Source organism: Cryptomeria japonica, chromosome 4, assembly GCF_030272615.1.
Source record: "Cryptomeria japonica chromosome 4, Sugi_1.0, whole genome shotgun sequence".
Classification (NCBI taxonomy): Eukaryota; Viridiplantae; Streptophyta; class Pinopsida; order Cupressales; family Cupressaceae; genus Cryptomeria; species Cryptomeria japonica.
In genome coordinates, this window is record NC_081408.1 from 128,959,860 (window position 1) to 128,972,626 (window position 12,767).

General features: G+C 32.8%; 1 protein-coding gene across 1 annotated transcript; it reads left to right on the forward strand.

Moving 5' to 3' along the window:
• Nucleotides 1-276: 276 nt before the first annotated feature.
• On the forward strand, nt 277-834 carry LOC131079812 (probable disease resistance protein At5g66900). Its single transcript, XM_058017852.1, has one exon. It carries the CDS (start codon nt 277-279, stop codon nt 832-834), a length of 558 nt encoding a protein of 185 aa, XP_057873835.1.
• Nucleotides 835-12,767: the final 11,933 nt, after the last annotated feature.

Here is a 12,767-nt window from a genome sequence, read left to right on the forward strand (position 1 = left end):
GATGTCCATAATAAAGAATTGAATTTGAAAAATGATTTTCTGAATTGAATGTTTACATCACTTTTCTAAGTAACTTTTCCGGCATGCGCATGAATTTCACATACATAACTAGTAGTCATTATTAAAGCACAATTTTCTAATTGGATTTGCTTTGTAATCAACAAATGCAGGCCCTATGGACGAAAATGACTGGTATGCTATCAATTTCCCTGAAACAGAGGCTCTGTTTTTATTCTTTTCTTCGACATAATACTTTCTTCCCAATTTCTCAAATCGATGAAGAAACTGAAATTTCTGATGATATACAATCGCGGTACAAACAAGGCAAGAGTGAAAGGTCTAGATGTCTTATCATCACTCACTCAACTCAAGAATGTCCGCTTGGAGAGGTTGATTTTACCCTTTGTTGAAAAACATGGCATTGAAGAACTGCAGAACATCGCGAAGCTATCTTTGAGCTTATCTGAAGGATTTGAAAATATATCCACATTCACCAAGCTACAAGATTTTAGCCTGGACCACAGCAATGATTTGGAGTTACCTCTTGGTAACTGCAATATGTCCTCCACTCTGTCATGCTCTATTACCAACTGCCATCAGCTTCAAATTTTACCATATGATTTTGGAAATATAAGCAATCTGAGATTGTTGAGGTTATCAGCATTACCACGCCTGGAACAGCTTTCTGTGTCAACTGGGAAACTTGTACAGTTGGAATATTTAGACATTTCACTATGCGAGGGCTTGAAAGAACTTCCAAAGGAAATAGGCCAGCTCAAGAAATTGAGAGAGCTTGATATGATGGCGCTACCTTCAACTGTTTGTTACCTGTGATGAGACGATAGGGAAGCAGTGGTTGCAGGCCAAGAACATTTATATTCCTGATCTTAGAGTTGAAATTGTGGAAGCACGCTTTAGTTTAGATTGGCCTGATGGTTGACTTCTTTATTGTCTGTTATCTTAAAGAACAAGATCCAAGGGTTTTGACATTCTTTGTAAATTTTTCATTACTTTTTCCTTGTTCATTGGGACAAATCAATACAAGGTCCTCTAGATTTTCAGCCAATGATCAAGTTTTATGGCGGTTCAGTACAGTAGACGTTCTTCAATGGATTGTACATGCATAACCAATGAATTCTAATAAGTTCGTAATTGGGTTCGCGCAACAATTAAATTGATCTGCGCTATCTTCTCTGAAAGTATATTAAATTAATCCAAATGCTTTTAAGTTTTCAATTTTCAGTACTGTTTCGCATGTACAAATTTGTCAAAACTTACAATTAGAAATTAGGTTTGTGAATTTGCCTAATAGTAGTAGTAGGATATACATGGTGGATATAGTCCACCGGAATTCAGTATCCTCACGCCGGAGCTATCGCACTGGATTTATTTCGTGCGGAATTTTCATGACAATTTGCGGTAATTTTAAACATGACTGCCTCCATGCAAACCGACTTCCTCAACCGATATGCTCCACAAGTGCAATCTGATCGCTGGAGGGGTCTTAGTATTATCAACAAAGGCAATTCCCACAACAGTAATGGAATCGAATTGAGATTTTACATAACGACAGTGGAGATGCTTCCTCTGTTCAAAGGTTTGCACATACTCTACAACTGTAGCCATGGCGGTATAGTCCCATTCCAAGTCTTCTTTTTCATGTACCCAAAGAGTTCTAGAGCCTCTTCATATAAACAGCCTCAGGTATATCCTGTAATCATAAAATTCCATGAAACTAAATTTTGGTTAACAATTTTGTCAATGATTGCATTCCCCACAAAAGAACTGGATTGGCATCCAATTTTTACAGTTTAAGAAAAAAAATTGATTTCCTACCTCGAGAACTTCTATGCATGAGTAAGCCTTTAAAATGCTTGAGAAAACAAATTCATTTGGGCTAATGCCAAACCATTGTATGGCAGAAATAACTTCAAGGCCTCTTCAAAATGCCCCGTCTGAACATATGTTGCAGTCATTGAAACCCATGAGAATGCATTTCTTTCAGACATTTTGTCGAACATTTGGCATGCACCTCTCAAACTTCCACATTGTGTAGACAAGATGGCTTTTAGATAATTTAAAATCTAAGTTACCGATTCAGGTACGCATACGAATACGGAATCAGGTACGAATTCACAAAATCGGAAGAAAAAAAAATCCTTGGGTATGGGTATAGGTACGCCCCCACACACATATATATATATAACATAAAATCTACTCCAATGATATAAAAGCAGCTGAGAGTAAATGCAATCTTGAATTTATTTAGTTTATGACAAACTGAAATGAAATCAAAGTAAACACTCATACTGTGAATTGAAAAGATGCATAAACTGATTTGATTAATGATGTTCAATTAAATCTTGAAATCCTCAAAAAAATATTGACAATACTAGATTTAATCATCAAGATAGTAGGATGATAAAATTTTATGATAAATAATGCCACTATAACTATTGGAAGATCTCAGAGTCAATTACTAATCAATATGATAACAAGTTGACCAATAAGAAATCACTAATAACAGTTTGACATCCTTATAATAGTATGAAGAAATCAACAAAAATAGAAATAAAGATTAGACTGCACCAATGATGACAGGTTGTGTATTTGTGACAATTGCAATTTGAATAGCAATTTGGGCCAGATCACACCCCTTACAAAACGTTGTAGTGTATATGAGATAGCAATTTAAATTGTACAATTTGCAACCAGCACTACTTTATTAATTTCCCCCAAAATTAGGCACAACAGATGATGAACAATCACTGGGGACCTAACCACCTAAGAAGGACCTTAGAGGAATCCAAGGTGGAGTCTTGAGGATAATTTCAGCAGTTCTACATAAGTTAGAAGCCCCTCATAGGTTACACCCTAAAATTGATTACTAGAACTTGCTAATGACAATAACCAATACAAGCATGAATCCACGATATTATTCCACTATGCCTAGTTGAAAAACAATATTAGAAATGCACTAACATTGAGACACACTGCATAGAGCTTACAACTCAAGATACAATAAGGGCTACAACCCCGGAAGGCTCACTACCTTACAAATATTGTATAATAATTAATTACAATTATTGAGCTCCAAAATGGCATCAAACAATGTCTAGATGAGTTTCGGTTAAGTGCATAAAGTCTAACTATAACACCTCTCCTGCTCCACTTTATTTTCTATCTCAGTCAGCTACCGAATCAAGAATGCACATGTGAAACTGCGCCAAAAGGATTTCTTGATCACAACTCACTCATATCACTTCACACCATAAAGTAAAAAGATCTTCTACAATGCTCTTATACATCCACAATCATAAAATAAACAATTATCGAGTTGGCTTGTAGTGTAACATGTAATCATGAGTCGGCTCCAACCGAATCACCAAAATCATATATGGATCACCCAAAATATGATAAAATGATTTCTATATGTTGGTCCTATCATCCCATGTATGAATCTCACCATCGCAATCACTAGAAAGCTTCCAGACCAAAACTGCACTTCTCAACCTGAATTACCGGTAGACTGTCACCAAATCACAATAACTTCTGGATATCAAAATTCATTTTCACCAAATAGGATTTCCAAGGAGAGTTTCCATCAATGAAAACCCTAGACCATTATTTATGCATCAATATCAATTGTATGAGTGTCAATTGTCAACAATGATATCTACTCTTGGAATGCAAGTATAGTTGTTTTTTCATGAAGTAAGCTTGTTATAGTTAAAAAATGAATAAATGGGTTTGGTGTGAATTCCTAAAATATGTGTGTGTTTTACTTAGTTCATTATTACATGTATTCTTGATTTTGAAATAATACCATTATAAATAAACTTAGTATGAGTGTTTTTGATAGGTAGTCAAAGAAAGAGAAAATTGAAATATTTGTAATGAGTGAGGTTATTAATATACATAAGTATTTATATGAGAAAATATTTTATGGATATGTAATTGTACTTTATTTTGGCAATGGGATGTCAATTTGTAGTTCTTGGAACTCTAGATAGACTAATGGGTTGAATAATCCTAGCCAAGCAATTAATATATTCTTGTAGACTCTCTTAGACATACATAGAAGGTAAACCTAAAATGAACTTATGATGGACTAGGGGAAGTGACTCTATGTTCTAGGTTTTAGTTGCAAGGGGGAAGTCCATACCTTTGAATATTTGTGATTGCAAGTTATTTTTTATGTTTTTGGCCTTGATATTTATACTTACCAAATCCTAGGATGAGAGTAATCTCCTGGTCAAGTAAGAGGTGAGTGAACAATGATTTTTATGAAAAATAAAACTTTGGCCAAAGTGTCATATTTTTCACTACATGCATGTAGTTAGTTCACAAGTTTTGCTAGAACATAGATCATCCAAATTGGTCATACTTAGTCAGAAGATAGTCTAGAGTAGTACAATCAATATGAGATATGTGGCACACAACACTAGTACTCAGATGGCACCACATAGGTTCCCTTGTGTACACTCCTTGTGAAGGTTAGGGTCACTTCCAATAGGAAGGTGTGCAGGAGATTGTTGGTTTGTGGTTAGTGTAGCACTCAAATGATGCTCTCCCTCGTACAGTTGACTAGTCGAGGCTTGCAAGTTAGATACAGTGCTTTCCTACTAGGTATATTAATAAATTTTATTTATGCGTTCTTTGTATCATGATTTTTAATGCAATGGAAAAAGAAAAGATTTCCTTTCACAATATTTTTTCAGATAGAAATGTTCAAGTATTTTTGGAAATATATTTATGTTTTGAAAAAAATATGTCATTGTTATTATGTCATTACGAAATTTATCTTGTGTAAAAGTAAAAGTATTTATATCCTAGGAGTTTAGGATTAGAGGTTGTTACATTTTTTGACATCTTTAGTTGCATGTGTAAGTTGTTTTCAATTTTATATAAAATAAGTATTTAGTTCTCAAGAATAGTAAACTATTGTAAGAGGTATTTAGTAAAAAAATAAATGGGATCGTTGTATACAGTGGGTATGGCTAATCTATTTAAACAAGTCTATTATTGTCTCTTCAATTATGCTATTAAGCTCTATAGGAATATCCTTGTTGATATTGCAATGCCAAAAGTGTAAATGGGTGACCCATTCTTGTTTATTTTCAAATAATTGTCCACAAGTGCATCATGGGTCAAACCTTATTGTTAACTAACATAGATCCATTGTTCTAGGTCTAAAGTTTTCTCTCTGGGATTGCAGGGCCAACATCACCATTAACAAGATGGTTGGATATTCTACCTAAGAAGGAAATTCCTTTGACTCATCTCTGTGATGTAACATTAGAAATTAGATGTCTAAAGAATTTTAGTAGCCAATACATAAAATTATGTCACAACATAGATCATTATTTGCAAATAAATTTAAAGAGACTGAACTATTAATATCAAATGCTATTAATAATAAAGAAACTAAAAGCACTAGTAAATAATATCTTTATTAGTTCAAGGTGTTGAGCTTAATTGGCTAAAACATTGGGTTCTCACTATGGAGACCCAAGTTTGATTCCCAATAGGGACATCTGAAGTAGAATTCTAAGCTGTGACTCTTGGCCTTCCATAGGATGGGGAAGGTTTTGGGGTCAATCTAATGGAACTCTAAGCTATTCTGGCTTCGGCCAATTACCAATCAAAAAAACAAAAATATATCTTTATTAACTGTATAGAAATTTTTCTAATGCATGTCTTACTAAAGGGCTATCTAATATTATGATAATCCTTCTCAAATTTTATATGGACAAAGAACACTTGTTCATTGAATTTCCCAACCCATTCAAAAACTTTCCATACAATATTAACATTTTCACTTGTAAATTTATTTATTTTTAATTGTGTATTCTCTTTCTAAATTTGTAGTGCGCGAATGTATCTAACACTGAGAATAAGGGGCTCTACAATCATCTTATTAAAAAAATCTATAGAGGGATAAGTATTTAAGAGTGTCAGATTTATGCATAATTCAACATGCTGGGTATACTTGAAAACTTTTTGCAAAGCATTGTCGCCAAGTCTTTCTTCATAGTAGTCACGAGCTGGCACGCTAAAATGATGCCTTTTTCTTACTAGGCACTTTTCTGCATGGACAAATATCTTTCCCCACCCGTCATTGGCTTCACTTAATCAGCTGTGGGCATGAGTTGAGGTAGGGTCTTAATGAACATGTACATATTTAGGTGGTTTTTGGTTTGAGTTTCATTTCTAGTTTCGGCTTCTTAGTTTTGGTGTGCCCAATTCCCCTCTGCTTGTTTGCAAGGCAACTCCCTGTCCTCTACTCTATTGCCCAATGGATGATGCACTAGTCTTTCTTGAGATTCTAGGTCAATTGCTTCGCCCTTCACAATCCTCATCCGCAATCAGAGTCTATTATTAGTCCATTTTTTAACTTGGCCAAATTTAAACTTTTAAGTCCTAGTTCATAGTCAACCTTTTTCGAGTTTTTAAGGTTCTAAACTTCCAAAAATTCCCAACTTGTTGACAATGGTTCTAAAGTTATGAAAATGGATGACTTGCCAAGAATGGTTCTAAAGTTATGAAAATGGTCGACTTGTAGACAATGGTTCTAAAGTTATAAAAATGACCAACTTGCCGATAATGATTCTAAGGTTATGAAAATGGCCGACTTGCTGACAATCGTTCTAAACTTATGAAAATGACTGACTTTCAAAAATATCTAATTTCCTGACATCACTTATTCACAAGCTTAAAATTGCATTTGGAAAAAAGTTACAAATTTATTAAATATAAAGGCAACCCACCTAATATTTTGGTCTCAAATACTCCTAGTTTTAATTTTATGGTCATACAAGCTCATATGATATGCTATTTTAATATTTTCTCTATGGAGCGACATAGCTATTGGGGCCAATTTACAAAGGAAGTACCTTAATTTTGTGAGTTGTTCAAAAATGGTAAAAAACCCATGTTTTATTTTAATTATCATAACTTCTCACAAATGTTTGTAGCCCCAAGATGCTTGATTGACCTGTAGTGAATTTATCCAAAAGTAGCTGCAAGAGAAATTAATAATTTCTCAATTTCTCTATAGTTTATATATGATAATTTAAAACATTTTAAGATGTTTTAAATCATTTTGAGAGAATCAATTTCAAGGGAATTTGAAAGGGTTATTTCATTCTTTAAAAAAGAAGTGGTTATAGAAACCAGAAAGGCTGATTGGGGAGTCTTTAAATATGTAGTTAACAAGATTATTGAGGGGAAAGAAAAAGGGGAGAAGGCAACAAGCACAATTTTATTGTACAGGGGTTTGAGTCTTTGAACTCATATTTCGACGTTGATGGAATAAAGAGGATGTTTCTGAGTCTTTAACATAAAGGAGGGGTAAAAATTTATTAGAAACAAGAATAAATACAAAGCAAGGGCATTACGTTGCCCTATCAAGCTCTACTAAGTGATCCAACTGATGAGACAAATTTGGGGGTAACTAACTTCGATCCACTAAGTTCCAATCATGAATATGATAAGAGGCCCATTTACCCAAACAATAGGCAACACCATTCCACTCTCTAGGAATATGGGTAAAAGTTATAGACTCCAAAGAAGCACAGAGGTTGAGAATTTTCTTAACAACCAAGGCCAAATGCCAACTAACTCCATCGAAATTCCTCGTATTCAATAAGTTGACCACAACTAGAGAATCAAACTCGCATATGATCATGTGCCACCCCAAATTGCTTGCACGCTCCACAACCGATAAAATGGCTTGAGCCTCCATTAAATTATTAGTGTGAAAACCCATATAAATAGAGAAGATAAATCGAACCTCTCTAGAACTATCCTGCCCAATACCTCCAATTCTAGCATGACCAAGGTTTGCACTAGACTTGCTTCCGCTAGGGGACCTCAATGTCCCCAAAGATCTGCTTATCCAACTATTTATAACTAGCAGCCACAAAGAACTTCCCACACACATCAGAAACATCCCAAGCCAAAACATCAGGGTCTCGCAAAGAGTTACAAGCACGAGAAACCAGAAGTTGAGCAAGCTCATGTCTATTATCCTCAGACCCCCCAAGAGGCCACTCAGAAGGAAGCTTCCAGCGAAAAGTAACAGCCAAACCACAATGCTTAGCAATCTTGTAATGAATTGTGCTTCTTTGTAATTACTTTCAGTGTCATTTTGTTATATCGAACTTTGTATGTATTTAGTTCTGAAGCTTGAATTTAGATTAAACATCCGTTGAAAAGAGTTTGTTGTTCTTTCTTTCCCTAGATATCATTTGTGAGTGTGGGATAAGTAAACTTTGTGTTGTTTGTCTACATTCACTTCATTCTAAAATCAATCCTTCGCATCTACTTCCATGGTTATGGGTAGGTGTTAGTTTGTCTTTTCTTCTTTCTAGTGAAAAACATACCCTATGTTTTCATTCATTGCATATCATTCGAAGGTAGTTGCACAATGTAAAATAAGCAGAGAGGACTTGTAAATACCATTGCAAGTTACTCAACTGTTGGTCAGATTGTCATTAACATGGGCAAAAGAGTATAAAATTGAAGTGACAAATCTATTAATCAACAAATATTAAATCAAATAATCATGTATCATAATGACAATATAAATTACAAATATGATCTAAAAAATTTCAAATGTTAATTTTCACTTTTATAATTGTTAATGTTTACATTTCATTCAATTAATTAAATAAAATTAATTTTCTTTTAAAATTTTTATTATATTGCTCTTTAAATTATTGATAACATTAAATTACATAATCATGCATAAAAATGAAAAAAAAAACCATTAAATATATATTATAAACATTAACTAAAAACTCTTAAATGTTAATTTTTTATTTTTCAATTATAACCCAACCAATGCAATACAAGTAGATTTTTTACAATAATATATCTCAACATCTTTTACAAAGATTTCTCCAAATATAAGTATATTAATGGTGATTTTTTTATTTCCAAAAAATGAAAAACTACTCTTCCTCTATAAGTTTCTACTTTTACTAATAAAGATTACTATTTAAACATTTTATAAGTATAGTTTAAAAAAAAAAATGGCTTACCATTCTAAATATTATAGAAATAAGCCCTGTATAAAGCCAAAGCAGAGGAGAGAAGATAAAACCAAAGAATACCCTATGAGGGATGAAATCATGTAGAAGAACTTTACATATTTATTCATCAACGATATTTACATATTTATAGATAGAAATATCTTAACAATCTTCTTATAAGTGAGCTAAGAGTTTTGACAGCTATTACATATTTATACTATAACAATCTGGGCACTATTCAAAACAAACTGAAATTGAAAGACATGTCCCAATACCTATTTACATATTCCTCCATATTAACACAAGAGCACAATTATAATGAGTTATTCTAACGAGATCATCGCCACCAGCTGAATCAGGGCGTCTTGTGTGTACAGCATCCATCAGGATCTGGAAGGTCTCCTCCGCAACTCCGATGAGATGCTGATGGACACCGTGACTGGACGCCTGCATAATTCTTGTTTGCAATATGTTCAGAGAGATTGTGCCTACTGGAGACATTCACAATCAAAATAACGAAAATGAGGAGGATTGTCAATTTCTTAAGCGCTGAGTTGCCCATAATATCTGAGAATCACCTTGAACGGTTAATTTCTTCTGCAAATTGGAGCTTGATATCACCTATTTATAAACTATGAGACGCGTCATGAAAAGATTGAGTAGGATGCAAGAAATCTATATATTGAAAGAACAACAAAGATACGAAGTTGTAGGTCTCAGAATCAAATTCGAAGAGACCATGAAAGGAGAACGAAGACAAGGATACAGATCTAAGAATTAAATTGGAAGAGACCATGACAGAAGAAGGAAGATACGAGGATATAGATCTAATTATCAAATTCGAAGAGAGAATGAAAGTAGAAGGAAGATGTGAGGATATAGGTAGAAGATTGAATTTCCACTCACGATGATTTAAGCATCTCTCAGAGATTAACAAAACACTTGTGTTCGTTGCATCGTGGAACACTCCTGTTCTTACAGTCGCGAGTTCCAAGGTGGCGCGTTTGATAAGTCGGTCAATACGTGCTCTAAGGAAGATCACTTTTCAAAGGGTTTGTTTTATTTAATATATGATTAAACAAAAATTATTTGTGTAAATAGTATAAAGCAAAAAGAATCCACACTACAAGACTTAATTTTCTGACCAACCTTGACATAGGGATCATATTTCGAAACATGCAATGTAAATATTTTTGCAATCATATTTATATATTTAATTTTGTTTAAGAATGTTAAATATTTGTATTTTTTTATTTTTTATTTTATTATGAAATATAGATTAATAGTATAATTTGCATATTTACATCAATTTGTATTTAATTTTGATCTTATTTTGATCGAATGGTTTATTATAATTACAAATAAACAAATGGAATAGTCTTTATTTTAGTTGGATTCCTTAACCAATCTTTCATCCATCCCCCACTTACACATATTTCTACATGCTACAACATATTTTATCTACGTTGAAACACATGTTCCTAGACATTAAGGGAAGGAAAAAGCTATGAAGAATCCCCTTTAAAAATTCAAATGAATCTAATTGTGAACCAAATTAGTCAATGACATTTGCATGACTATTTAAATGTTTTCCTTGACAATTGTAGTGAATATAAAGAAAATTTGATAAGATCATTGTCTTAAAATAACTTGGCCATTACAATCCAATGATTTCCCAAAAAATGTTGTCACTCCTTATGTCAAAGAATACATTATAAATTTAGGTGACATAAGTTCTAAAAGTTTGTATTCATCTATTTCAAACACACATGACATAAATAAAATCTACATGGAAGGATAGATCTATGGCACTTAAGATTAATCTTCGTAATGTTGATGATCAACTTGTCAAGTTTTGAGAGTATCTAGTTCTTTTTTTAGTTAAGCTAAGTTGGTTTTTTGATAGTGCTCAAACCTTGTCACAAAATGGCAATGTAATAATAGATACATAAAACAAAAGAAACCAAGATGCCCAATACAAAAAGGAATAAAAAAAAAAAGATTTTTAATTAATTTTTTTAAAACTACAACTTATTAACCTTAACCCAGGTGGTAACAATTTAAAAATTTGTTTTCCTTCCATTTGGCATCCATCAAATCAACAGCTCACTGCAAGCAGTGGACGTGGATCCCATTTTGTATTGTTGTGCCTTTTTCATGTATGGTTTAATGTGATTTTGTGTATGGTAATGTCTATAAATTGTTATTTTGTCGGCTAGATAGCTATCTCCAATGGGAATTGGGAGGAAAAATTATTTCCATTTGACTTTCCACACTTCAAATTTGTAGTCCCCATTTGCAAGATATAGAAAAAGGAAAAAGACTCCCACTTTACAAACACTTGATGTAAGTCAAATAAGAAAGTACAAAACAATTGGAATAAAATACATGGGTTGCCTCTTTTGTTGATACACTTTTGTTAATGTGGTGTTAGAAAAACAACACCAATGGTAACAAATCTCACATTAGAAGTACCTTTAAACACCAAGCAACAAGAAATAAAGGTTGTCAAAAGACAATAAAAGCCACCAAAAGTTCTTCACCTTTTAGCTATTTGCAAACTGATGTTAGTGAATTATTAACTTCATCAAAGGGAGTTGTTGAGGCTATGCTGCAATGAATATATCAATTCAAAGGTGTGGGATATGATTAGCTCTTTGATAAGATTAAAGAAACATATTAGAATAAGTTAGTGATTAATCTCTCGTATGTTACTAGTATCCAACATATGTTTAGCATCTTAAATAAAGGTCTTGACTTCAATAATAAGCATAGATATACCCCCAAAGAAGATTTCTTAGTTTAGGTTGACATAATCACTAAGTCTTCACCCCATGACACTAGATAAGAAATCAAGCAATACTATGTTGTAGCACTAAAAAATGTTAGAACACCTAGTGTTATTTACCAAATGAAAGAATAAAAATTAAATTTGTGTTGGAAAACATAAAGTTCATTAAGACGCTAAAACTATATGCTAGACCACAAATTGTGCTAGAGTTGACAAATATATAGAACTTCAATTTTATAAATTACCTCTCTTCCCCTCTCTCATAGATACTCATGAAAAAGCATGAAATCAATTAGATAATATTCAAAAACTTTAGAAAGGGTAATTAGAGGAATCAACCAATTGAGTTTTTTCAATTAACAAATATTTGATATAAAAGGATAATGTACAAAAATGGAGAGTTTTGAGCTAGGAAATGTTTAATACTATGGTCCAAGAGTTCAAGGAAGTCTTCGTAAATAAGATAGAAGCCCTAAGTAAATATGGAGAAAATATTGTGATTGATTTTCTCATTGAGACAAAAACTAGAATGAATACAATGCTTAACATCATTAGTGTTTATGAGTACTTATAGAGAATATTAGTGGAATTCTAGGAAATGTACAAAAGTATCATGCAAATGAGGTTGATTAATAAAAACACTTCTAGAATATCAAGTGCAATAGGTTGATTGTGCTTTTATATCTCAAGTTTTAGTTATCATGAAAAAGTTACATATTTATAAAGTGTGAGGAAGATGTGCAATTCTTGTGATTAGATTTCTCACTAGATACATGAGTTTGTACTGCTTGCACTTAGATTTGTTGCTAGATAAATTTAGCATGTTGTTCATGAATAAAAATACAAAGTACATTGAAATAGATATATTGTCACCTTTTCGAGAGTGGTAAAAACAAATTATATCTAATAAAGGTTTCTATTGAAGAGTACATCAACTT

Bases quoted from the DNA above. Each gene is read 5' to 3' on its own strand.
- LOC131079812 (XM_058017852.1), top strand. From the start codon at position 277: ATGAAGAAACTGAAATTTCTGATGATATACAATCGCGGTACAAACAAG.